Below are 27020 nucleotides of genomic sequence, written 5' to 3'. Positions count from 1 at the left end.
TGCTCCTACATTTGGGCATCTATTTTTGTTTTCATTTGGATTCTTCCATGAATAGAGGAAGACAAGGCACAAAAGGTCCAGATAGCAGAAATCTTTTTCAAAACTGGTATAATAAAACATGCAAACCATAAAAGTTGACTTAGATCCATGTTATATGTATCATATAGATATATATTAATTCTGTTTTTCCCTCCCCATTTTTTTAGCAGAACCAGGGGAAATGTCCATCCCAGAACTGTTCAGTGGAACCCCCTGCCTGGATGCCTGTCCACCACTGTACTGTAAGTTTGAGATTTTTGATTCCCAGTTTGGTGTGGCAAAAAGCTAAGAGTTCTCAGAACCTTCTTGGTGACTTTTTAAGATTCTATAAGAGGAAAGAAGCTTTGGAGAGGAGAATAAATATATTGTGAGAAGATAATGTATCATATTTTTCCATAATAGTGAATCCTGTGATCTTTTTGAGTCAGAGGAACAGGAGCAGGGCTCCTAAATGGACTATTGATGAGTTGAATTTGGATGATCATTAAAATGGATGGCTGTTGTTTTATTTCCCCCCTAATTGCCTGCATATCAGCAATATTTGATATCAGAGACAGCAAAAAGGGGAACTTCACTGTCATTTCTCCTTTTGACAGGCTAATAGTGATGAGTACACTGATTTGCAATTTTCAAGTCTTCCTGGTTTAATAATAGTCTTACCAGCTCTTCATTTGTGTGTAGTCTCTCATCAGAGGATCTGGAAGTGCCTTAGAAACAAATAGGTACCATGTTATTATCCCTGTTTTACAGATGGGGAGCCTAAAGACAAAGGAAGTCAGAGGCCTTTCCAGGGTGGAACAGTATGTCAAAGACAGAGCCAGGAATAGATACCAGATGTCCCACCTCTCTGTTCCTCTCTAACTTGTTCTTCTACAGAGAGCTGAGGAGCAGGTGGAGAAAGTGTCTGAATGGCTCACTTCTCTCTGATTGCTTGTGAAAGTCAAAGTCAAATGGGTGGATTGGACAGCAGGGATTTATTCCTTCAGCACTAGAATTGTGTTTTTGGTATACTATTTGTGTTCTATGAACTGGGTTGTTTGTGATTCAGAGTATCATAATCTAGAATTTCATGCTTGTGGGCTTCTGACATTTCAACTTCTTTGCATGTCAGAGGATATGGACTGATGCTTATTCAATATGGTCACTGCGTAGTCCATGAATGATTCTTACTGTATATTACTTTGGGGTTTTGAAATGTCTTTTGGATGTAACCCTGGCTTTGCTCAAAGAATCTAAAGCAGCATCAATGGAAGAAAGTTAAGGGAATTGGATTTTAGTTTTTGCATGAAATTGGTCACTAATAAAGCCTGTTTTTTATTTTGTAATTTTTACCCTCATTGATGCCCTTTGCTGTATGCCTCCTTGTCAGTACCATCCATAGAGCTCCTCTTTAATTCTAATTTAGTTTTGATGGATTTTGGTGTAAATCTTTTTAAATTATTTGTTCTCTCTCTGAGTGTGTTTGGATCTCCCTTTTCCTTCTTGACTCAATTTTTACCAAATGAGAAGTCAAATTTAAGCCTAAGGTGGGAGTTGGATGGAGCAGAGGAGTAAAGATTGGTCCAGCTGTAAGAAGAAGAGAACTTGATGTGACCATAATTTTCAGATATATATTGTCTTATAATTTTAAGAAACCAAGACTTTTCTGATTGTTGACATGCATATGGTATCACACAAAGGAACATCAAACAATCCTTAGCACTGTCAATGTGCATCACCATTTTATTGAGAACTTCAAACTCTCTCACTCATTGGAGATGTTCAGAAAAATGACAGATAACCACACGAAGAGTGTGTTAAAGTAGGGATTTTATAGTTATGGGTTGGAAATCAATGTGTGCTAATGACTTTAGTAACTCTGAAATTCTGTGATATTCTGAAGTCTTTCTATTTGCCATTCTTTACAACATTGCATGGTGAACAATGTGATGAACAACTCCAGGGAATTTTAGGTGAAAGAGCAATCAAGATGGGGAAGAGAAGGATTTCCTAGAGAATATACTTCCAGAGACTTTCTGAAGACATAGGAGAGTATAAATGGGTGGGAGTGGAAGGGGAGGGCATGCTGGATATAAAGGATGACATATTTGAAGTTATAAAAAGATGAGGATGAACAAGGAAGGAAACAATGTGGTAGGATAGAAAAAGCGATGAAATGGGACTTGGGGATTTGCCTTTGCTGTGCAATTATAAGCTATTATCACCTCTCTGGTGAACCTTGATTCATTTTTTTGTTAAAAATGTAAATTGGTCTAAATGAGCTTTAAGGTCCCCTTTTGGGTCTAATTTCTCTTTCGCACTTTGTGTGGAAGTAGCATGAAAGTATCATCCATCCATTATTTCTCCATCCATCCATCCATCCAAAGACATTTGTTTAATGTGTGGTTTCCATTCATTATTTACAGTTTTGCTCTGAAGTAAAGCAGAATAAATTTAATCTTGTTCCCATATGACTACCCTACAAATGCTTATGGTAATTTTAGGGATATCAATAAGAGCAGCATTGATGATGATGATAATGACAATAATGACAATTATAACAATTGCTATAATTATAACAATTAGCATTTATTCAACACTTTAAAGTTTTAGAACCCTCTACATATGTCATCTCATTTGATCCTCACAATATTTCTGGAAGTCAGATGCTATTACTATCTCCATGTTACAGATGAGGCAACAAAGGCTGAGAGGTAAAAAATGACTGGGCCAAAGTCATACAGCTTTTAAGTGTTGCAAGTAGGATGCAATCTCAAGTCTTCCTAACTTCAAATTCAATACTACAATGCATCACATAGCTGCCATTTTCCTAAGGCCCTAATTAAACATGTACATAGGTATTCTTAGAATCATTACCAGACTTCTTATGAGTTATGTCATGTCATGACATAATTGGTACAGTGAATAGAGTGCTGGACTTGGATCTAGGAAGACCTAAGTTCAAAGAGAATAATAGACACTTAGTGTGACTTTGGGCAAGACATTTAATCTTTCTTTGCCACAGTTTCTCTGTCGGTAAAATGGGGATAATGATAGCATCTTTATTTCAGTGTTGCTGTGAGTTGATACTTGTAAAGTGCTTAGCACACTGCCTGATACATTGTAAGCACTGTATATAAATGTGTTGATGCTGCTGCTGCTGTTGCTGATAATCATGATGATGGTGTTTCTCTTATTAGAGTATTCCATTTGTTTGGCAAGTTATACAGGGGGGATTCTTCTGAACATCAAGTTTGGATTAAATAAACCTCTGAGATCACTTCTAACTTTGAGATTCAATGATTTTGGTCTTCTACAGGAATATTGCTTCAGAAACTCTTCCAGAAATACTTCTTCTAGGGAGGCTTCGAGGAAGTGGACATATGGGATACAGTAACAATAGTGAGCAGTGATATCCCTGAGTATGGCTTTCAGTGTATTCCAAAGCCATTTTTCTTTTAGCTCATTCATATCATTTTTAACATTTCCCACCATGTGCCTCATATAATGAAAGTTATATCTTTTTTTTTGTTGTTGACATGGGAAAATCATAAAAACAGAGGCTTCTAAAAGAAAAGAGGACTGAAGGGTCTTTAGTAGTTCTCATTGTTTCAAAATATTCTTCCAAACAGGTTCCTATTACTAAGATAAAAACCAAGTCCATTGCAGCATTGTCAGCTGGTACACTGTGCTCATGGCCATTGTCTTGATCATGTTGTTAATTTTTTTTTAAACATTGTCTGTGCCCAAAGTATGATATACTGTGTACAAAACCCACAGCTACACATAGCTCTTGCTTGCCCTGTAGAGGCCTGAATTTTAATAGGGACTTGACATAAAAGCAATAATGTTGTATCTGCCTGTCTCTTTGCTTCCCCTGTGAACATCAGGCTCATTGAGCAACTATGCATTGGTGCTCTTATGCCTAAATTATTGTTTCCTAATTTACTTTTCTAATTATTGGACTAAGGTTCTCATTTTATTGAATAATATTCTCACACCACTAACATTAGCAATGTAAAACTAAGGATATAATATGTTTAGATGATCATATTTAGAGGGATGCTGAAAATTGCATAGTCTGAGGTCCTAAATTGATAGCCATCTACAATTATAGTCCATCTGGCCTCACAGGTTTTAGCACATAGGTAGGGTGTATGTTGTGAATTGTGTGGTATAATGGAAAGAGTTCTTCTGCTCTGTGACTCTGGTCAATCTTGGCTCCTTTGAGACTCAATTCTTTTATCCACAAATAGGAACAATCATTATCTCATAGAGTTGTTGTAAGGAAAGCATTTTTTAACTGGAAGACTAATAGAAATGTGTGTGTAGGTATATGTGTGTATGAGGGAGAGAGAAGGAGAGAGAGGGAAGGGGAGAGAGAGAGAGAGAGAGAGAGAGAGAGAGAGAGAGAGAGAGAGAGAGAGAGAGAGAGAGAGAGGAGAGAGAGAGAGAGAGAGGGAAGAGAGAGAGAGGGAAGAGAGAGAGAGAGGAGAGAGAGAGAGAGAGAGGAGAGAGAGAGAGGAGAGAGAGAGGAGAGAGAGACAGAAGGGAGGGGGAGAGAGAGAGGGAGAGAAAAAAGAGATACAGGGAAACAAAGGGAGACAGAGGAAAGGAGAAAGAGAAAGAGAGAGAGAGAGGAAAGGAAATGACAAGTTTGGATGAAAAGGAGAGGAGAAGAGAGGTGATACAAGAAGCACTAGGTAATATAATAAACAGGGAGCTAGATTTTGAGTCAAGAATAATCAAATTCAAATTCTATCTCAGATATTTATTACCTGTGTGACAATCAGCAAATCATCTTCAACCTTGGTTTCCCCATCTCTAAAAGTGGGAAAAATAATAGTTCCTACCTGCATCCCTCTATAAAACTCTATAGCAGAATATGTATTAGATATTCTCAGGGAATTATATGATAAAAAGAAAAAATGGCTTAGTTATTTGGCAGCAGCTAGGGAAGACAGGTGGACAGTATAAAGTTTCCAGTAATACTTCACAATGACAGAAGAAAATAAGGAAGGCATATAGCACATTGGGTGAATTCCTTGATGAAATTATGGGAGAAAATGGACAAGAGTGGCAAAAAGACAGGATATATGAGTTATAATCTCCATTGCTTGAGAAATCTCCAACTTTATGAAATTACAAATCTATTTGAGTATGTGTGGGATGTGTATAAAGTTACATATATATGTATAATGCTATGTAGTTATATTAATAACATTTATAGAGATGCAATGTGATGATAGAGAGAGAGGAGGGAAAATAAGACACTGCTAGTCATAAAACCTTGTTCTCAGATCTGATTTCACACTTGTCAGCTGTATTCCTTCAGAAAAGTCACTACAGTCTTCCCTTTCCATTCCTCGTTTATAAAATGTGGACTCATACTTAAACTAACTCATGGTATTTTGGTGAGAAAAGTACATAGTGAACCTTAAAATATTATAGAAATATGAATTATTATTTTTGGGAAGTACTCTTCTGGGATAAAGGAGACTTCTTGAAAAACGAGTAATCTCTCTATTACTCTATTTAGCCAAGGTAGTGTTCTCATCTGAATCTTGGTCAGAGCACTTGACTTGTTCAGGGTCATGCTATTATTATATCTCTGAAGTGAAAGTTGAATTGAGATCTTCATGGCTGCAAGGTTTGATCTCTTTACTATACCACAGCTGCCTCTGGAATCAAGAAGTCCACATAAGAGAAGGATTAGAGGGAGGTTGATGGAAGTAGTATATTCTTTTGGCGTTTTCCTGTGTAGACTTGATACTATTTTTGACCTGTATTGCAGAATCTGTGTGGCATCCAGATGAGCATTCCCTAGGGTCTGTCAATCAAAAGAAAAGAAGCTGAAAAGGGAGTGTTTTGTACAAGGAACAAAAAGAGGCCAGTGTTGCTGAAATATGGTCTATGTGGAATGGGGTGAAGAAGACTGGATGGGTTGAAAGGTAATAGTTAATGGATATTTATTAAGTACCCACTACTATGAACCACACATCATGCTAGGGCTTTACAAATGATCTCATTTTGATCTTCCAAGGAGATTAAGTGCTGTTATACTCATTTTACATTTGAGGAAATTGAGGCAAACAGAGATTTTAGTTGCCCAGGGTTATACATCTAGTCAGTGTCTGAGGCTATATCTGAATTCCAGGTCTCCCTGTACTGAGCCACTTACTTGCCAAAGGGAAAAGTGTTTGGAGACTGCCATATCGAGGGGCTAGTATTAAGGAGGACCTGCTTTGTTCAGCTGCTGAGGGGAGACACAAAAGTGAATTTAATATTTTCAGGATTCATTGGAGGAAAGGATATGAACACTCAAAGAAATCTGGAATATATATTGTATATTCATTACTGGAGCATAGTATTTAGAGCTGGAAGAAAACTTAGAAATCATCCAATTTTACCCCTTTACTTTAAAGATGAAAAAAAATCTAACCATAATCAGCCTAACAGTACCCTAGAGAAAAACTGAGCACAATCTCAAAGAAAAATTCTGGTATGTCACTTTATGGCATAAAGGACACATTTCTTCTTTGGAATCCAATGTACAGGAAAAGAGGCAAGGAAGGGCCTAACAAATAAAGCTATAGTTGTTTCTTATGACTTAATCAATCAACCAATGAAGAGGCATTCATTAATTGCTTACTGTTTGCGAGTTTACTGGGAATTCAGAGATGAAAATTCAGCAAATTTCCATCCTTGGAGAACTTTCATTGTGTGGGAGATGGGTTTGAGAATGAATTTTTTTTTAAAACATTAACTAATTAACGATTAATTTATTTATTATATGCAAAAGCACTGTGTTAAGCACAGAGATGTAAACAGAGAAATAAGATTATTCCTGCTTTCTGAGAGCTCACATTGTTATGGAGAGGCAACACAAATGGAAGGTTTCAGCTGTGAATCAGATGGAAAAGTCCCATGGTCCTTGGGGTGCAGCAGCAAAGCAGATGGTCAGAGGCCTCTTTTTAATGTCATTTCCACTGAAACTCATATTAGTTTCTAATGTCAAACAATTTGACAGTTCCAGGAAATTTGGCAACAAGAATGTCTGCATGTAAAATATATGTAATATAAAATGAAATTTAAGGAAATGGAAGTCAGACACTAACATGAAGCTGGGGAGAAGATTAGAGAGAAAGCCTCATGGAAGAAGAGGTACTTGAGCTGAATAACGAAGGAAACTAGGAGTTCTGTTTGTTATTCTGCTGTACATTAATAGGGTTGTTCCCTGGGCACTTTAAAGTAACTTCATGCCATCTTCCAGGAATCAGTTTGTCTTAGTCATCAGCTCTGGCACCAAGGGCATTGCATTTGAGGGTCTGTCTTCTTAAAACATATCATTTCAGATTTTGAGTCTGAAAATCTCTTTTGCAGCAAAGTCTGCCAAATAATGGAGGATGGGACAGAACTGAAGCACTGGCAGCCTCAACATTTTGTTCTGCTCTCAGTTTGAAATTGGAGAATGCTCTGTAAAGCAGTCAGGGGGGTTTGCTGTCTTGTTTCCATCTATCTCCATTTCTGTCTCTCTCTTTTTCTTATTTCCTTCAGTACTATAGGAGTTCTAAGGGGACTAGCTCTATAACTGCTCATGTAATCATGATGATTACTGTGTGATAGAAAGGTACAAAACTTAATAAAGCTGCTCGATAATGTTAGCCAAAGCATATGCAGTATATATACATATATGTGTATGTATATATATGTTTATATTTATATATTTTTCCCCAAAGAGAGATTTTATTTTTCATGGGAAATCTATCAAAGTGTAAGACTAGCTGATCTATGGAATTTCTTAAAACTAAGTCTGTGAACTTGTGACCTAAAAGGGAATATTTCTGTTGAATATCAACAGTAATGATTCCATTAGCTGGAAGTCACTTAACTGATTTGATGTGCTTGGTTATGGCCTTAGACAGTAGCCTCAGCCATTGGGGACATAGCCAAGATCCTGGAGTAGCAAATTCAATGAATAATTAAGTCTCTACTATGCACACAACTTGGGAGAATATATAGAATTTACATTGCAACAAATATATCACCTTTGTCCCCATGGAATTTACATTCTTGTAGGTAGAGGTGGGATACATATAGATAACTGAATTCATTCTGTCAACAAGTATTTGTTAATGGGCCAGATACTATGCTAAGCCTTTGGGATACAAAAAGAGATGAAAACATGATTCCTGCCATGAGGGAGCTCATATTCAAATAGGGGAAACAACATACAAATATCTTTATAAGCAATCTTGAAGCAAACAAAAAAACCAAGCAGACAAGATCAATATCACAATTTTCTTTCACCAAAACTTTCTTCATAGGAAATTCTCTAACTAAACCTTTATTGTTTCACACGGTTCTAACTGTACTAGCAATCTTGTTTCCCAGCACATGGAAGACTAGAAATAGCAAACAGAAGGTTGAATAAACCATGCTGCTAGAAAAGGGACATCAGCAGCAAGGAGAAGGCAAATTTAATAAGGCATTTAATAAGCACTTAATATGTATCAGCTGCTAGACTAAATATTGGCCTGAAAGTATAGGCAAAAAGAAAAGCTGGTCCCTGCATTCAAGGAGCTTATATTTAATTGAGGAAGACAATATACAGAAATAAGCAATAAAAGTAGAATCCAGAAAATCAAAAGCACAGCTTGGGGGGGAATGAAGGTTGGCCAGCCTGTGCTAAAATATAAATTTGTTGAGGATGTCATGAGCGGGAGTAGGGTGCTTCCATGACAGATCGATGTTCAAGGGTGAACATGTCTGGTTCCAGCATGAGATTACAGCAGAGAATGAAGTCTAGAATGGGTTATTATTGGTGATCAAGGAGCCAAAAAACTAAAACTCTGACATAAATATTAAAATTGTATAATGAGCTAAGATCATTTAATATTGGCGCAGATAGTTTTTCCAGAGCCATAACTATGGTAAGATAACTTGGGCGTTGTCTGAGGACACCACATGTCACAAAACTTCTGTGGCACTTATGCATACTTATCAACATAGGGAAAAATGGAACAGCCACTAGTTAGAAGTAATAATTCACTTAAATAGGAAGCTATTAGATGATATATTTCATTCCCCTTTCCCTGCCCCCATTACTACAACTTCTAATCCAACTCAGATATATTCTAATCCCATCTAATTCCAATGAGAGCCTTACTAACAATGGTTTGATGGGGCCAATGTCCTGAGGTCTTTCCCTGCCTTCTTCCTCTTCTTCCTATTAACTCTGGGTTCCTGTTATTTATATTTGTCTTTAAAAATGTTTATTGAAAGGTACATTTAACTAAACATATAGTAATGAAATTAATATAAAAAAGAGCAAAAAGGCTAGAATCTCAAGAGAAATAATAAAAATAGGTAGAAAAGAAGTACAAGATGTTCAACTATATTGTGAATAAGTAATCATAAAAATGGTTTAATTCTTTGTTAAAAAATGGAGATGTTGATCATTGAAACAGATTACATATACAGGATATAGAAGTAAATGAACACAGTAGCTTGTACTAGGGATCAAAATTGCTAGTTAAATCTCTGGTTTGTCTTAATTGCCACTGAGATCTCTGCATTATAGCATCATGTGTTAATTGTTGAGTTTAATGATAATCTTGCATCAAAAATAGTCAATTCAATGCACCTTTAATAATCATATAATGTGTTCAAGCTGCTCCAGCATCTTTGCCAAGAAAACCCCAACTGGGGTATGAAGAGTCAGACATAACTGAAAACAGATAAACAACAACAAAAATTCATTCACTATATATTTATTCTGTATATACTTATATATGTATATATTAATAAAGAAGAATATATACATATATGAGTACATACAGAATAATTAATTTCTTCATTAATTTCTTCATTAATATATAATCTTGCACCTAGAATTGTTTCATTTTTGTGTTTGTATATTGGCACATAACAGGTACTTAGTAAATATAACATCATAATTCTTATCATAGCTGGCATTTATACAGTACTTTAAGGTTTCCAAAGTATTTTAAACACATTATCTCCTTTATTTCATTCAACAATCCTGTAATGTAAATGCTATTACCCATTTTTAGAGATGAGGAAACAGAGACATGGAAAAATTTAAATGGGACTATAGCTAGTAATTGTCTGAGTCAGGATCCAAACTCAGTTTTTCCTGCATCCCATGCAACTATCAGTAGATTATTGCTCAATCAATTAATGTCTGCTTTAAATATTACATTGTTTAAAATAGGCATTATATCATTAACTTTATATGTATATATTTCTGAAAAAGTATAGGAGATGAGGTGAGGAATTAAATATATTTGGATGCCAAGTATTTGAAACTCCTCTCAAACATATGTTTGACTATAGATCTGCTAGTACAATGCAATTATTGCTGAATTCCATCCTCATTTCTATAAACAAACTCTACACATGTCTCTCTTGGGCTAGATCTATGAACTCTCCTGGGGTTCCTCTCATTGCCTCCCGTGTTCCCGTTTATTCCATGCTGTTAGAGACACACACCAAGACCATCAAGTGCTGCTTCATTTAGATGTTGGTGACTATTCTTAGATCATCTACAGATCTGAGCATGGTGAGCAGCATCTGTTCTGAATGACTACATCTTGAAGGCCATGGTGCAAACTGCACATTGCAAGCATCTCCTTATGGCTCCATTTCTATCTAGGGTGTGTGTTCATGGGAGAGTCTGAATATGAAATGAAGCCTAAAGTCACAACCAATATATGCTGATTTTTCCTAAGGACTCTGTTGGTTATGAATTGCTAGATATGGGAAATCTGTTCAATACAAAGAAGATTTTCCTGCCAATAAAGATGTCTTCCTAAGAATATATCATGGGCATTTGTATCTCTGTGACTTATATAACATTTAGATTATGTGCAATGCCATTTAGCTAATGATGCACTCTCTCACATTGCCTAGAGAATCACACAATTTAGAGCATAAAGAAACCTGAAGGAGAATATTGGGTCCAACTTGCTCATTATATAAAGGAGCCCAGAGTGCTAAAGATATTGGTCCAAGTTCACAATGATAGTAAGATCCTAAGGCTGAGAATCAGTCTTTCTATGTTTAAATCCTGTGCCTAGGTCCTGTTCATAATACTCTGCTGCCTTTTTATAATAGCTTATATTTTATAATCCTTTATGGTTATAATGTGTCTTCTATGTATTATCCCATGTGATCCTCAAAACATGTAAAACAGAATAGGTATTGTTAACATCATTTTATAGATGAGGAAAATGATAGGTTAAAAGTCAGACAAGTAATAAATGGAAAGACAGGAACTTAAACTAAATTAAACAACAACAACAACAACAACAACAAAAAACCATCCAGTTCTCTTTCTATTTTTGTAGGTTTAAATATACATACACATATATGCATATATATTCATATAGATATTTGTATTCACATATACATATATGTGTCTGCATAGCATCCTCTCTGGACTATTTCTCAACGTGGCACTTATACTCTGGGTTGGATTTCCCAGGAGATAGCTGCTAATCTCAAATTTCAAAGTCTCCTTTGATTCTATCATTGTTATTGAGTCTTTTCAGTCATGTTCAATTCTTTGTGAGTCTATTTGGGACTTTCTTGGCAAAGCTACTGGGCTGGTTGGACATTTACTTCTCCAGCTCATTTTACAGATGAGGTAATCAAGGCAAATATAGGATTAAGTGACTTGCTCAGGGGTCACAAAGCTAGTGCCTGAGGCTACATTCCTATTAATATAATGAGTCCCCAATAGTATATTTCATAACCAATACTTAGTCAGTAGACACAATTGATTCTAAGCAAAGACATAAGATGGCATTAAGAACAACTGTGAGGAAAATTTTCCAAAAAAATATCCTCTCCCCTGAATCATATATGCTGTATCCACTAGAAGAATAGGTATGGAAATGTTAATGAGGCACACATATAAGAACATCTGAGATTAAGGCTACTTGTTACTCTGGTACTATAGGGCCAGGAAATTCTTTTTCTCTTGAATTCCTCAAAAAATTCCCCTAGGTACACAGTCTATTTGGGGGAAGTAATGGTAGGGGCAGTACAACTAGATTCTTGATTCTTTTTACAACTCTGTGTTGAGTCCATGGTGGTTTTCCTCTTTTCTGCCAAAAATCCTTCCACTGAAAGCTGTTTTTTTTTCCTTAGAAAAAATTAAGGTATCTTTGCCTCTAGGTATCTTTGTCTGTCTAGAGTGTCTGCTGGGTGTGCATGTGTATGTGTATGACAGATACTTATATGTATCTGCCAAGAGTCTGTATCTCTGCTCACTGCCCAATGCAGTGGTTAAGTAGCTGATCTTCAAAGCTACATATCCAATTAGTTAAGAGAGAAAAAACACTCCTTTCCCACACACCAAGGGATTGCCTTCACAGATTCTTCCTGGTCTTCACTCTCTGAATCTCCCAAACTCATCTAGAGCTTTGTTATTTTTTAAAGTCAGGCCCAGTTTTTGCCCATTCAGTGAGACTCCTCCCTTTAATTCTATTAGAGAAAGATGTTTACATGTTGTAAAAAGTATCACAAGTTGTTCACACCTTGTTAACAAATTAACACCTCATTATCTTGGTTTTCTTCAATTTTCCTTTTGGGACTATACCAACCATGAACTATTGGGTCAGGGAATCAAATCCGTGTCTCCACAAGATTACCTCTCTCCCCTTAAACTAGGATTTGATAGATGTAGGGAACTCTCAGACAGCTGGATGGTACAGTGAGTGCTGGGCCTAGGGTCAGGAATACTCACCTTCATGAGTTAAAATCTGGTCTCAGACACTTAAACCTTGATTTCCTCAGTTTTCTTATCTGTAAAATGATTTGGAGAAGGGAAAGGCAAATTACTCCCAATATCTTTGCTAAGAAAATGCCAAATGGAGCTATGAAGAGTTGGATAGGACTGAAAAATGACTGGACAGGGAACTCTCAATGAGGAAACCCTCTTTCAATGAAGATCAACACCTGCTCTTTCTTGTCAGAACTTCTTGTCAGAGTTGTTTAGAAATTAACTGCCTTGCCCAATCCATAGCTAGTATGAGTCAGAGGTGGAACATGAACTCAGATGAAGTATATAGGTACTAAGCTATATTGCCCCATATTCCTTTTTTATTTCCAATTTGGGAGTATTTCCCAAAGTCAATTTTTAGCTCCTTGAAGGCAAGAGTCACACCTTAAATTTTTCTATTTTTCACAGTACTGAGTACACAATATCCATTAGCCACTTGTGGAATTAACTACTGAAATTCACTTCTATAATTGGCATTTACCTTTTCCTTGGCATTTAAGAACTCCATATGTGTTTCAGAAGATTCAAGTACAAGAAAAAAATATTTTTAAAAAGTAAGCATTACCCTCTTTCCAACACCATCGAGCCCTTCAAACCCTGACCCAGTAAAAGAATAGGAAAAACATATGTGGGGGGGAGGAATGAAGCAGAGAGTTCAGAGCAATGACCTCTCAGATGTCTGGGAAATAACCCTATAGCTCCTCACCAAAATATTAACCTGTGTCCTCCCTGCACTTACCTCTATCACTGGGAAAAATTTTTCTTGGAGGTGATAGAGTTGATAACCTCTTCAGGAACCTTCTAAAACTTTTTCTCTTTATGACAACTATATTATACAGCTACCCTTGATGTCATTTACTGATTGAAAGAGGAAGTTTGGGTTATGATCATAGCATAGTAGCATTTTAAAATTAATTATTATTATTATTTCTATTTCTTATTATCTGACATTTCTATAGTAGTTTAAGATTGGCAAGGTACTTTGTGTGTAATTTCATTTGATCCTTACAACAATCATGTGAAATGGATGCTGCAGGAATTATTATCCCCATACTCTAGATCAAGAAACTGAAGCTGTTCAGCTTATTATCAAGAGATGAAATGACTTTTCTATTGATCACACCAATCTATAAATATGAGAATAAAAACATGAACCTGAGTCTTATTGACACCATATTTGATATTCCAGCCCCTTTAATCATGCATTGGACTGTGTGTAGGGAGTTCTTCATTTGAAGGATGAGGAAACTAGTCTTAGGCAAATTAGTCTGCTCACTATCATTTATCTAGGATTTAAATTGGCAGGGAAAGGATATGTTTTGTCTTAAATTTTCTTTTGCCTATTTTCCATTTGTCTTTTTATTGAACACTCATTTCTATTTCAGGCCTGGTTCATTAAATAGAATCCACTGCAGGTTTTTGCAAGGACCATAATCAGATCATCTCTGAAGCAATGTGGGGACTTTTCCTGCCCATCACTGACACCCTAATTCACATCTAACAATCACAGTTGGCACTTAGGGACAAAAGAAAACAGATATTTCCTGGCTGCCATGATTCTTTGCAGAATTGTAACAAAACATTTTGGAAAACTCTGGACTTAAAAAACCTTTTAATGGCACCTGACAGATGTAATGTTATAGTATTTTTGGAACCCTTGTCTGGCAAGAAGCAATTCCATTTTCATTTTCAACTGAGGGGAGTGGTCCCTTGAGACTTGGATTAATGAGGGAAAATCTAATTTTGGTGACAAAAAGAATAGCAAGACTCCAATCAAATGAATTTCAAAAACTATCTGAAAGGCAGTGTTTAAAGTCCTGAGGATAAAAAAAAAAGAAATTGTCATAGTATTTGTCCTCAAGGGGCTTATACTTTACTAGAGTAGAATATGCTGTACACAGAGAACTAATATGAGAAAGAGTGATTTGGGTCAATGAGGATATTTTCAAAATATTCTAAGGCAACATAGAAAGGGAAAGAATTCTTTCCTTGATGTATCACTAAAGAGTTTATTAGAGGAGGTGGTAACTGAGTTGAGCTTTGAAATAAAAGAAAGAAGAATGTTAATTTTTTAAAAAGGAGAGAATGTTTTAGAAGTAGCAAGTATGATTATCAAGGCAGGGAGGCAGCTAGATAGTGCAGTAGAGTAATGGGTTTGGAGTCAGTTGGATCTGACCTGAGATTCCTACTAGTTATATGACCCTGGATGAGTAATTTAACTTGTCTGTTAGTTTCTTCTTCTGTAAAATGGGGGTAATAATACCACTTATTTCCCAGGGTTCTTGAGAGGATCCAATGATAAAATTGTAAAACACTTAGCACAGTGCCTGGCACATAGTACTATCTAAATATTATTATTATTATTGTGATTATGATTAATTCTAAAGTACCTAGCACATAATAAAATGCTGTATAAATGTTAAATAGTATTGTGTTTTTTTATTGTTCTAATCACCAGAGTTGTTGTGAGGGTCAAATGAGAGAATTATAAAACACTTAACATAGTGCTTGACACATAGTGTTATATAAACATCAACTATTATGATGATGATGATGATGATTATAACTAATTCTAAAGTACTTGCCACATAGCACTAAAAATGTTAGATATTTTTATTATTATCTCTCAGCGTTGTGGTGAGGAGCAAATAAAATAATAATACTTAAACACTTAACACAGTGAGCATTATAAAAGTTAGCCTTAATAGCCATTGTAATTTTCAGTTTCCTCTTCTACAAAATGGGAATAACAATAATACTCCCTAGGATACTCCCTAGGATTATTATGAGAATCAAATAAGATAATATATTTAAAACATTCTACGAACTTTAAGATAGTTTAAAATGCTCTTGTCATGATCTTGATGGTGATGATGATGACTTAAATATTGCACTTCCTCTTTGAAGTCTTTCCTGATCACAAGTTTTATAACTTATGTAACAGTTCCCCCACATAAATAAATCATAGATCTCAATTCATTCCCCTTAATTAAAAATATTTGATATTTGATAGTTTAGTTTTCTGTGTTTATGCCTTAGCTCTTTACTTATCTCTAAACTTTTACAAGGCAGGGAGCATATTTGAATTAAACATTGTACCTTACCTAAAAGTTAACATTATACTTTGACACATAGTAAGGACTTCATAAATATTAATTGAATCAATCCATGGAGATTCCTTGAATTAAAATACAATTGACCAGGTGGTTTAAATATTTTAAAATATCTGAAAAAATAAATATATTGATTAATCTCAATGATAATATTCTTGGGTGGGGAGGGAACTGACATTTAGTTAAGTGTTTACGCCAGATACTATACCAAAATAGAGTCTGTTCTCACAACAATTCTGGGTAGTAGATACTATTATTCTCTCTATTTTGCAAGTGTGAAAACTGAGGTAGGCAGAGAATAGGTGACTTGGCCAGAGTCACACAGTAGGATTTGAAGTTTTCCTGACTTCAGGGACAGTGCTTTTATCAGATAAGTAAACCAATTGCCTTGGAATTTCCTGCTCCTTTCAAAGTTCTTAGTGTCTTACTCTTCAAATTACTTTGCTTTCTATTCCTGATTTTTCCTCATTTATATGTAACCTTTTTTTCAATTTGTTCAGCTCTATGAAGCTGGAATATGTCTTCAATTTCTTTTATGACATCTGAATCCTCCAGTGCTTTTAGAGTACCTGGAATCAAAATTATGATGTGTTTACATATCTTTTGACACATATGGTTGCATTTGAGGCCATACAAAGGATATTTTTAAGTCCTTATACCTGTCTTCTGGGTGCTAGCAGACACACCAATTCATATCTATAGCAAACAGAACATGAGAACAGATCTTTATGCCAAACTCTGAATGATGTAAGGCCTTTATATCAAGCATAGCATTCCTACTTAATGAGGATTCAAACATTTATGACTGAGGAGAAAGATTGTTTTAAAATCAAACTCTGTGAAGGAAATCCTATAATGACACAAGATATGTTTGCAAAATCCCATGTTTTTCTCCTCCAAAATTTTCTTCTTTCCTTTTCTTTCTTTCTTTCTTTCTTTCTTTCTTTCTTTCTTTCTTTCTTTCTTTCTTTCTTTCTTTCTTTCTTTCTTTCTTTCTTTCTTTCTTTCTTTCTTTCTTTCTTTCTTTCTCTTCTTTCTTCCTTCCCTCCCTTTCTTCCTTCCCTCTCTCCCTCCTTCCTCCTTCTTTCCTTCCTTCCTTCCTTCCCTCCTTCTTTCCTTCCTTCCTTCCTTCTTCCTTCCTTCTTCCTTCTTCCTTCCCTCCTTCTTTCCTTCCTTCCTTCTTTCCTTCTTCCTTCCTTCCTTCCTTCCTTCCTTCCTTCCTTCCTTCCTTCCTTCCTTCCTTCCTTCCTTTCATTCAGTGCTATCTACAGTCATCTTGATCTATATCTTGCCACTGAATACTGATGGCTCTGGAGGGGAAAGTGATGCTGGTGACCTTGCACAGCTCTCCTTCACTTCAATCCAATTCACTTGCTTGTCTTGGCATCTTCTCCCTGATATCAGGGTTCTCTTTGAGAACAAAGGACAAAAAACATTTTGTAACTTGCATGTAGTTTGTTTATACTTAACTGTGTATTGTTTCTTCTGAATAGAATATAAACTTCTTGGAAATAATTTTATTTCAAATGTATTTCATGTATTTCCCTGCTGCTTCCTCAACCCCAACCCTCTCTGCATAGAATATAAGCTTTTTGAGGACAGGGCCTGTTTCATTTCCATATTTTATAATTTTTTTTGTCTTTGTATTCCCATTGCTTAGTGCAGTGCCTGGGCCTTGATAAATATTTGTTGATTTGAATTTCATTGAAATCTAATTTTGTTTAATTTAATATCCACAATTATATTAACTATATTTTCTTTACTCAGGGCAAATTACTTCCTCCCTTCCTCAGTTAATTTGTTTTGGTCATGGTTTTGGTCCATACCATTATTCTTTAGATGCTGTCAGCATTTTCACTGGGAACTTGAGCTATATTTATACCTTAGAAGTAGAAATGCACTCTGGACTGGAACTGAATGTCCATGAGCCCCGTGGAAAAACTGTTGTTTAAAAAAACACATACTGAACAGAAAGTAGGCCTCCTTCAGAACTTTAGGTCTTTGTTAGACAATCAGTCAAAGCCTTTCTGTTTTCCAGGCACTTAAGAGCTTGCATTGTCCATTAGGTCTAGTGCTACCTGCACATAAAATTGAGGGCAGGACCTGGGAAATATACACTACTGATTGGGAAATAAGAGAAGTAGATAGGTGTGAGAGGCAGTACAATATCTTCAAAAGTGCAGAGCCTTAGAGTTTGCCAAAAGTTACAGACCCAGGTCTTGTAACCATAGTACCGAGCACACACTTATTAGCAATGTGAGCCTGGGTAAATTATTTCTTAGAGACTCAGTTTTCATATCTGTTAAATGGGGAAATGGACATAATGTTAATTGAGTTGTTTCAATCATGTCAAACTCTCTGTGATCCAATTTGGGGTTAAGTAGCAAAGATACTGGAGTGATTTGACCTTTTCTTCTCCAGCTTACTTTACAGATGAAGAAACTAAGACAGACAGGGTTGAGTTATTTGCTCAGGGACATACAGCTAGCAAGTTTCTGAGGTCAGATTTGAACCCAAGTCCTCCTGATTCCAGGGCCAGTGCTCTATCTATTGCATCACCTAGATGCCCTGGAGGTAGTAGTAGTAGTAGTAGTAGTAGTAGTAATAATAATAATAATAATAATGAATGTAATATAGGACCTAACTCAAGGTTATTGAGAAGAAAGTGCTTTGAAAAACTTAAAGTGCAATAGATATATCAATGGTTGATATTATGGACATGACAGTCTCCCACATCTTCATGCCTTTCCACTGACTATCCCCCATGCCTGTAATTCTGCATTCCTCTCTTCCTTCAAGACCCAGCTTAAAGATCTCCTTTCTTATTCCCTCTTTCCTAGTATCTTTCTTCTCAAATTGGTTTTTATTTACTTCATAATTCCTTTACTCTGTATATACTGATTTGTATATGTGTCTCCCTTGTTAAAATATAACTTCCCTTTGAGTAGAATTGTTCATTGTTTGTAATCTCACCAACTGGTACAGTGTCCAACACATAGTAGGCACTTAAATGTTGTGGATTGATTGGATTCTCCACATGGCTATTTGCAACTCACTTAAATCTTCTGAGAATAAAATGAATCCTTCTTCAGTCCCTTCCTTCCACCTGCAAGATGAATACATATTTAAACAATGAATAACCTCTCTTAGATACATATTATACACATAAAACTAACTATGAATAAGGATGACATCTATTCACATTATAGTCTGTAGTCCATGATCGTGTTTTATGAGCTATGACAACAGTGAAGAATATCATAGCCTTTGATCACATACATTGGCTAGGAATTTATTAAGCATTTACTATATAAGAGGCAAAATCCTAGGACTATCAAAAAAAATTGCAAAAATAGTTCCTGCCCTTAGAAAGCTCACATACTAATGTGGAAGGTGAAATATAAAAAAAAATTAAGTAATTAATATTTCTTTATTTCTATACATATATGCCCACAGATATATATGGAGAGGGAGAAAGGAAGGGAAGAACAGAGAGAAATAGAGAAAGATAGGCAGAAAAAGCAACAGAGAGACAGAGAAAGACAGAGACAGAGGCAAAGAGAGAAAAGGTATTGGTACTGGAAAATGGATGAATGAATGAATGAATGGAAATATCTCCTACAGAAGGTATATGTTGAATTGAGTTTTAAGAGAAGCCAGAGAAAGTAAGAAGAGGAAAGATAGTGACTACAAAAACACAGACTAATTCTGTAATATGTTAATATTATTATTTCCATGAATTCATATGCTATTTTGCCTCCAAGGTCCAACTCAGTTAATTAACTTTTATTAAGCACCTACTAAATATCAGTCACAAGCTATGCTAGAGGGCTAAAAGGAGGCAAAAACAGACAAACAAAACTATCTCCTCCTCTCATCTAATAGTGGAAATCCACCATCTAATAGTAGAGACAACATGCAAACAATTATTTACTAACAAGGTTCAGTGGATAGAGTGCTGGGCTTGGAGTCAGGAAGACCTGAGTTCAGATTCAACACACTTATTAGCTAAGTGATTTTGGTCAAGTCACTTAACCTCTGTGCCTTAAACCACTGAAGAAGAATATGGCAAACCATTTTAGTGTCTTTGCCAAGAAAACCCCAGAGATGGTATTGGCGTGTTATGGTACATGGAGCCATAAAGAGCCATACATGACTGAAAACTGAACAACAACAAATCTATATAACCAATAAGTAGTCATTTAAATTTTCTGGACCCTTGATTTCCTTGGTTGAAAAACATATATATTCATACTTGTTCTCTCTACCTCACAAGTTAAGCAAAACAGTGCTTAAAGTCCTTAAAGTGCTATATCAATGTAAGTGAATAGTAGTGTCAGTTTGAGTAGCAGAATATAAATAGTGGTTACTATTACTCCTCTTCCTCCTTCTACTACTACTACTACTATAACTCTATTACTACTACTATTGTTATCACTCTATTACTACTACTACTACTACAACCACTACTACTACTACTCTATTACTACTATTGCTAGTACTATCACTACTACTGCCACTGCTACTACTGGCATTGATACTGCTGCCACTGCTGCTACTGTTACTGCTACTACAACTACTATTACTACTACTATTGCTATCATTCTATTACTACTACTACTACTACTACAACAACTACTACTATTACTATTACTACTACTGCTATTACTAGTACTAGTACTAATACTGCCACTGCTACTACTGGCATTGCTACTGCTGCCACTGCTGCTACTGTTACTGCTACTACAACTACAACCTTACTACTACCACCACTCCCATGATTGTCCAAACAACCTGCTAACCTCCTTCACCACCACCATACTACTATTACCATCACCATTACTACTACTGCTACTCCTTCTGTTACTATGCCACTGCCATTTCTATTACCACCATTTCTACTTCCATGTCTGCCAAAACTGCCTTTTACCACCTTCTCCTACTCTTCCACAACAACTACCACTATCACTACTACTAACATCACTGTTACTGATACTACTACTATGTCTTACCTAATTGGATTGGAAACATCTCTGGCCTAGGAATAATGTACCTTTTTTTCTTTGTAACTCATAAAAGGCTTAATAAAATTCTGTACATGGATTAATTGTTTAATAAGCACTTGTATTCTATCAGATATGCTGATGGCAAGATTTCCTTTCTCTTTTTTCCTGATCAGATCACATCTGGAGACTGCAATTAGTTTATTTTATCAAAGAAATCCTCTCAACATTCCCATCTCATAGGCAACCTCATATTTTAGTTTGTTTTTGTGCTAGGGAGAGAGATGCTGGGTATTTGTCATTTGTAGGATGTATTGTGTGTATAGAAAGAAGAATGTGGCTAAATTGTTAATTAATTGAACCAGACAGCCTCATAAAAAGAAAAGTTGAGCCTAGTGTTAGAAAATTTTAAAGAAATCCAATTGATACTTGAGAAAAAGAGAGAGAGAGAAAGAGAGAGAGAGAGAGAGAGAGAGAGAGAGAGAGAGAGAGAGAGAGAGAGAGAGAGAGAGAGAGAATGAGAACGAGAACTAATGACCTCATGGGGCAATGGCTCTTTTTTTCTTGGTCATATAGTATGGTAGTATTTTGGTAGAACCACTTATACAGTTATCCCCAAAAGCTCAGTGCAATTTTAAACTATTAAAGCTTAAAATTACACTATGACTTATGGGCTAGAATGTTTGAACCACTGGACCTTGGGGTGCTCTATTCATTTACTCATTCATTTCTGTGAAACCCTTCCTTTCCCCTCTACTTTTGACTTTCATATATGGATAAAACATATAGGATTAATTGTATTTTACAACATCTGAGTTTGTACCTTGCTCATGATAGCCCCATAAGAAGAGGGTGCAAATGTTCTTTTTTTTTCATATGAAGAAACTGAGGTTCAGAGTATTTTGAGGTACCTTTGATATTATCTTGTTTAGTGCAGCCTCTTTAATTCACAAGTGAGAAAATGAAGGCCTTAGGAGATAGCCTGACTTACTCAAGCTTTCATTCCCTGGAAATGGCTGAGCAGGGACTGATTCTACATCTTTTGACTCTAAGTTCCTTTCTTTTATCACATAACATAGAATACTGACTCCATTCTCCTATCTGTTATTAGCCCTTTGAGATTTACAAAGGACTTTCCTGATATTGCTAGAAAGCAGGAATAATGCATGATATTCTTTTTCTCCTTCCTTCTTTCCTTCCTTTTTTTTTTTTTTCCTAGACAGGATTAAATGACTTACACAGCTACAAAGTATTTGAGGTAAGATTTGAACTTAGGTTCTACTGACTCCAGGGTCTGTGCTATATCCATTGTACCACTTAGCTGCCCTTATGGGTGTTATTTTGCCCATAACACAAATGAAGAAACTGAAACTCAGAGGGGTGAAATGGTTTGTTTGTGTTTACACAATGAGGGCAGCTAGCAAGGAGAGTGAAAAGCAGATGGAGGGCTACCATCAGAGTCAAGAAAACATAAATTCAAATTCTATTTTAGGTACTTAGTAGTGATGAGACATCCTAAGTAAATAACTTGCCTGCTGCTTGCCTCAGTTTCCTCATTCCTCAACTTGTAAGGCTGGTTGTAAGGATAAAATGAGATGATATTTGAAAATGCTTTACAATGCTATGTAATCACAAGCTATTATCATTAGTGATGCAGTGCATTCAATGCATGTTAATTTATGATGATTCAGTTTTCATTTCCTTATCATCTCCCTACTTGATATTCCTTATCAATTAATCAATTAGTCAAAAATATTTATTAAGGACCTCTTATATTCTAATCAGTGTGTTAGATGCTGGGGATTAAAAAAAAAAAGATCCTGATCCTCTGTCAAGGAATTTATATTCTATTTGTAAAATATGACAGATTTGTAAAGATGGGAAAACAGAATATATACAAAATAAATTCAAAGTGATTTTTGTTGAGGGAAAAGTTGCTGACAAATAGAGCAATCAAAAAAGGCCCTTTTGAAGATGATATAATTAATCAATCTTTGAAGAAATCTAGCTACATTTCTAGCTTGAGGAACAGTTGTATAAAGGGTAAAGGCATGGAGTTAGGAGCTTGCATTGCAAGTTGTCCTTTTTCCTTCCCTTTCTTTCCCTTCCCTTCCCTTCCCTTTTTCCTTTCCTTTCCTTTTTCTTTTCTTTCTCTATCTTTCTATTTATCATTTGCTTGCTTGATTGTTTGTTTATTATTTGATTTTTGTAACTTCATTACCAGTTCATACTAGGATGCTTAATAAATGTATGTTGATTGAATGATTAAGTAGTTTGAGCAAAGATCCAGAACACTATCAGAGAATAAATTTAATTCATTTAGGTGAGAGCAAATAGTTCTAATTATCATAAGGTTTTTCCTTAATCAAAGCAAAATCTGCCCATATACAATTTCTACTCGGTGCTCTCAGTTCTGATTTCTGGAGTTAAGAAAAACAAATATATTTCCTGCTGAGCGCTTCATCACAAGAGATGTTCAAGCTGAAGTCAAAGGGCTAATTTTTAAGAAGGGTCATCGAATTCAGAGAAATAATGGGATCATAGACACAGAAATGAAAGAGGCTTCAAATACCATTTATCCAATTTTCATATTTTTCTCAGACAATGAAACTGAAACTCAGGGAAGTTATTTGACTTGCCAAACTCACATAGATATTAACTAGTAGGGATAGGATTTGAACATGGATTTCTTTGATTCCAAAGCCAGTGTTTGTTTCACTACACATCATTTAATCCATCAGCCAGAGATTGGGCTACATCATCCAACCTTGAGATTATATGATTTTATTGGCAACGTTTTGAAGTTTTTGTAGTTAGGATATTAAATACAAATTTTCAGTTTATCATTATTGTGAGGTAGAAGAGTATAGGGAATAAGGAGTTGTCTTTACAAGGATGAACACCTGAGTTCAAATCCTTCCTTTTGCACAGACATAGCTATATGATGACAAGTTGCATACACCTGTATCCTCAGGTAATTTAAGCCTTTAAGCAAACTGCAGAGTGGTTGCTGGTCTGCAACGGTGTCCAGTCACTCAGCTAACATTTATTAAACCTTTTCTATGTTCGAGGCATTGTGTTTAAGTCTGGGAATACAAATATAATTTTTGTGTCTATCTATATATCTACCTATCTATTTACTGAATTATTTATTTTTTCCCATTGTCTATGTTATGTAAAGATTAGGTGAAGCTTTAACTTTCCTTTCAATGCCTTTTTAATTTTTAATTTTCATTCAGTGCCTCCTTTAATTTCTGAATCTGATTTTGATTAAGATCCAATAAAGGATGTGAAGAAAAAATAGGCAAAAGAAAAATAGAATCTTGGAAACATCCACAGAGAAAAGAAGAGTTTCCAGAGAATATACAACCCAGTCTTTCAGAAATGCACCCCCATCCAGATTTACTCTTGGCAGTCCTCAAGTTCTTCTCTGGCATGTCTGGCAGAAAGGTGCTATTCCTGCAGAGGAGCAAATCTCTCTTACTGAGTTGTTTCTTAGGCCTTATCTGGAGCCTAGGCCCTGATACCAACTTCATTAGCCCCCAGCCTGCTAAACCATTGCTTCCCCAAGTCCCATCTGGAGAAGCCTTTTGGCACACCCTCCATTTGCTGAATAAAACAGGGATCTTAGAAACTGACGAGAGGAGTGGATCTGCTAGGGTCGATCTATGATGTTGTGTTCCACAGAGCACATCCAAGGACCAGATGTATCAAGGTAATCCCTCAGCAGATACTCTGTGACGTGCCCCTCACTCACTGAATGACTACGGGAGGCAGAAGGAGGCACAAGTGAACAGTTGGGTCTGTCACATTTCTGGTGGGTGAGGAATAATTACAAAGCCCCAATTTGGGCTTTTTCTTGACTGAAACCTGCAAATTGAACTTATCAAGAAGTGAGTATACCCATCTTCAGACAGCTGTGACTCCCTGGTTAAAACGATTTTGATGTCTTATATCATAGAGTGATGACCAGAGATATTATTGCTGTCAGGACCATTTTCAATGACTAGATTATCCTTACTCTATAAGATCATATTTTTCTCAAACCTCTTCTCTACATGGTGGGGAAAATCAGGCCCTTTGTTCAAGAGCAGAACCAAGGTCACAAATTTAGAGCTAAAAGGAAACAGAGATCACCTAGTATAATTCCATTATTCTATAGATGGAGAAATAAAGATTTAAAGATTTAAGTTATTTGTTCAGGTTACACAGCAAACAAGTGACAGAGTCTGGTTTTGAAGTAAGGTTTTATGACTCCAATTTCAATATTCTTATCAGAGCTGAGATTTGAAGCTAATTCTGCCTCCACAGGCACTATTATGCTACAATTCCCTTCCAACTTTACCCCCACCCCACCTTTCCCTTTACCCTCTAATGCAGAACCAATAGAAGAGACTGAATAGTGCTTGTAATGATGAGGTGTTATGGAGATTTACAGAGAAAGGAATAACTAAGAGAAGCTGATAAAAAGCTCAAATGCTACTCAAAAGTGGAGAAGGATTGGGATAAATAAAAGTCCATTTGAAAGGGCAATTGAGAGATCACATATAACTGCATATACTAGTCCAGAAGAATATAATCACTGATTAGATGTAACTTCAGTTAACAGTGTCTAATTCAAGTCTTCCAGGATTCCCAAACCAACTTCCATAGTTTCTTCTAAAGTCATTAAAAACAAACAAAAATCTCACTTTTTCAAGTAGTATAAAGTAAAGAAAGAGAGGTTTCACATCTTCACTAGGCTGTATAAGAACTGATAGTAGCAGTAGAGAAAAAACAGAAGAGGAATAGAGAGAGCTCAATACTCCCAGAAGCTCTGTGTAATGGATCTATTATAAAAGAAGTGAAGAAAACCTCAGAATTAGGGTTGGGCTAACATTATTGGCCTCCTATCAGCCTTGACTAGTTCCTTTAGACATAGATCATTCAATCAGAAGAGATAAAATAACTGAGGATTTAGGGCTGGAAAAGACCTTAGTAATCCTTTAATCTACTTCCCTCATTGTAGACATGGGGAACCATAGACCCAGGGAGGTTAAAATAAAAACTGAGAGCAGAGATGATCAAATTTGTAAAAATCCAAATGGACGTGTAGAGAGCAAAACTGGAATCATTCACAAATTCTCCAATACAACCTAATATCATAGGTGGCTAATTCTACCCTTATATTAGTATCTATTCTCCAGGAAAGATGGGATTCTCAGTTAATTGGGTCACATACAAAAATCTGAGTCACAACTTAACATAGACCACTTGCTAACTTGCTGATTGTCAGCACATAACTACCCTCTGATGCCTTTTAATCTTCAGCAGTTCAAGCAGTCTAACAGTGAGGTATTGATTTCCCAGGGAAACAGAGGATAAGAGATTTAAGTCTCAACCTTTCATTTCTAGATGTGCTGTAATAGAAAGAGAAATGGATTTGGAATCAGAGGATCTAGATTTGAATCCTAGTTCTACTACTGCCTATATATTTGAACTTAGATAAGTATGTAATTTTTTAAAGCCATACCTTATGCCCTCTCCCCAATTTGGGCAAAAAAAACCCCAATTTTTAACATTTTAAAAAGAAGTTTTGACTTCCTAACGTTCTTTCCTCTTCCTGAGATGGTGGTAAAGCAATTTGATATAGATTGTGTGCAATCATTTAAAACATTTTCAGATTAGTCATTTTGTACAAGAAAAAAGAAAGGAAGGAAGGAAAAAATAATGAAAAATAGTATGCTTTAGTCTATTTTTAGATAATACCAATTTTTTCTCTGGAGCAGAATAGCATTTTTTGTTTTGAGTCCTTTGGGTTTGTCTTGGATATTGCTGAGAACAGTCAAGTTATTCACAATTCTTCATCATATAGTATTATTATATTATTTGTTTTGTATCAGTTAATGTATGACTTTTCAAGTTTTTCTAAAATCATCCTACTCATCATTTCTTATAGTACAATGGTATTCCATTACATTCATATACCAAAACTTATTCAGCAACTCTCCAATTGATGGATTCCCTCAATTTCTAATTTTTAACTATGACAACAAGAGCTACTATAAATATTTTTATACATGTAGATTCTTCCCC

The 27020-nt window shown here is 35.8% G+C and overlaps 1 protein-coding gene across 5 annotated transcripts in view; it reads left to right on the top strand.

Moving 5' to 3' along the window:
* The window catches only part of DLG2 (discs large MAGUK scaffold protein 2), a 2591935-nt gene that overhangs the window by 557954 nt on the left and 2006961 nt on the right, over positions 1 to 27020 (top strand). For all 5 annotated transcript variants that reach the window (XM_051987236.1, XM_051987235.1, XM_051987234.1 and 2 more), the window contains one exon: positions 207 to 281. In XM_051987236.1, coding sequence (XP_051843196.1) covers positions 207 to 281 — 75 coding nt within the window. The remainder of the gene's footprint in view (positions 1 to 206; positions 282 to 27020) is intronic.

The sequence above is a fragment of the Antechinus flavipes genome, chromosome 3, assembly GCF_016432865.1.
Source record: "Antechinus flavipes isolate AdamAnt ecotype Samford, QLD, Australia chromosome 3, AdamAnt_v2, whole genome shotgun sequence".
Classification (NCBI taxonomy): domain Eukaryota; kingdom Metazoa; phylum Chordata; class Mammalia; order Dasyuromorphia; family Dasyuridae; genus Antechinus; species Antechinus flavipes.
The sequence above is the reverse complement of the archived record's forward strand: the minus strand, read 5'-3'. Positions and strand labels throughout refer to the sequence as shown.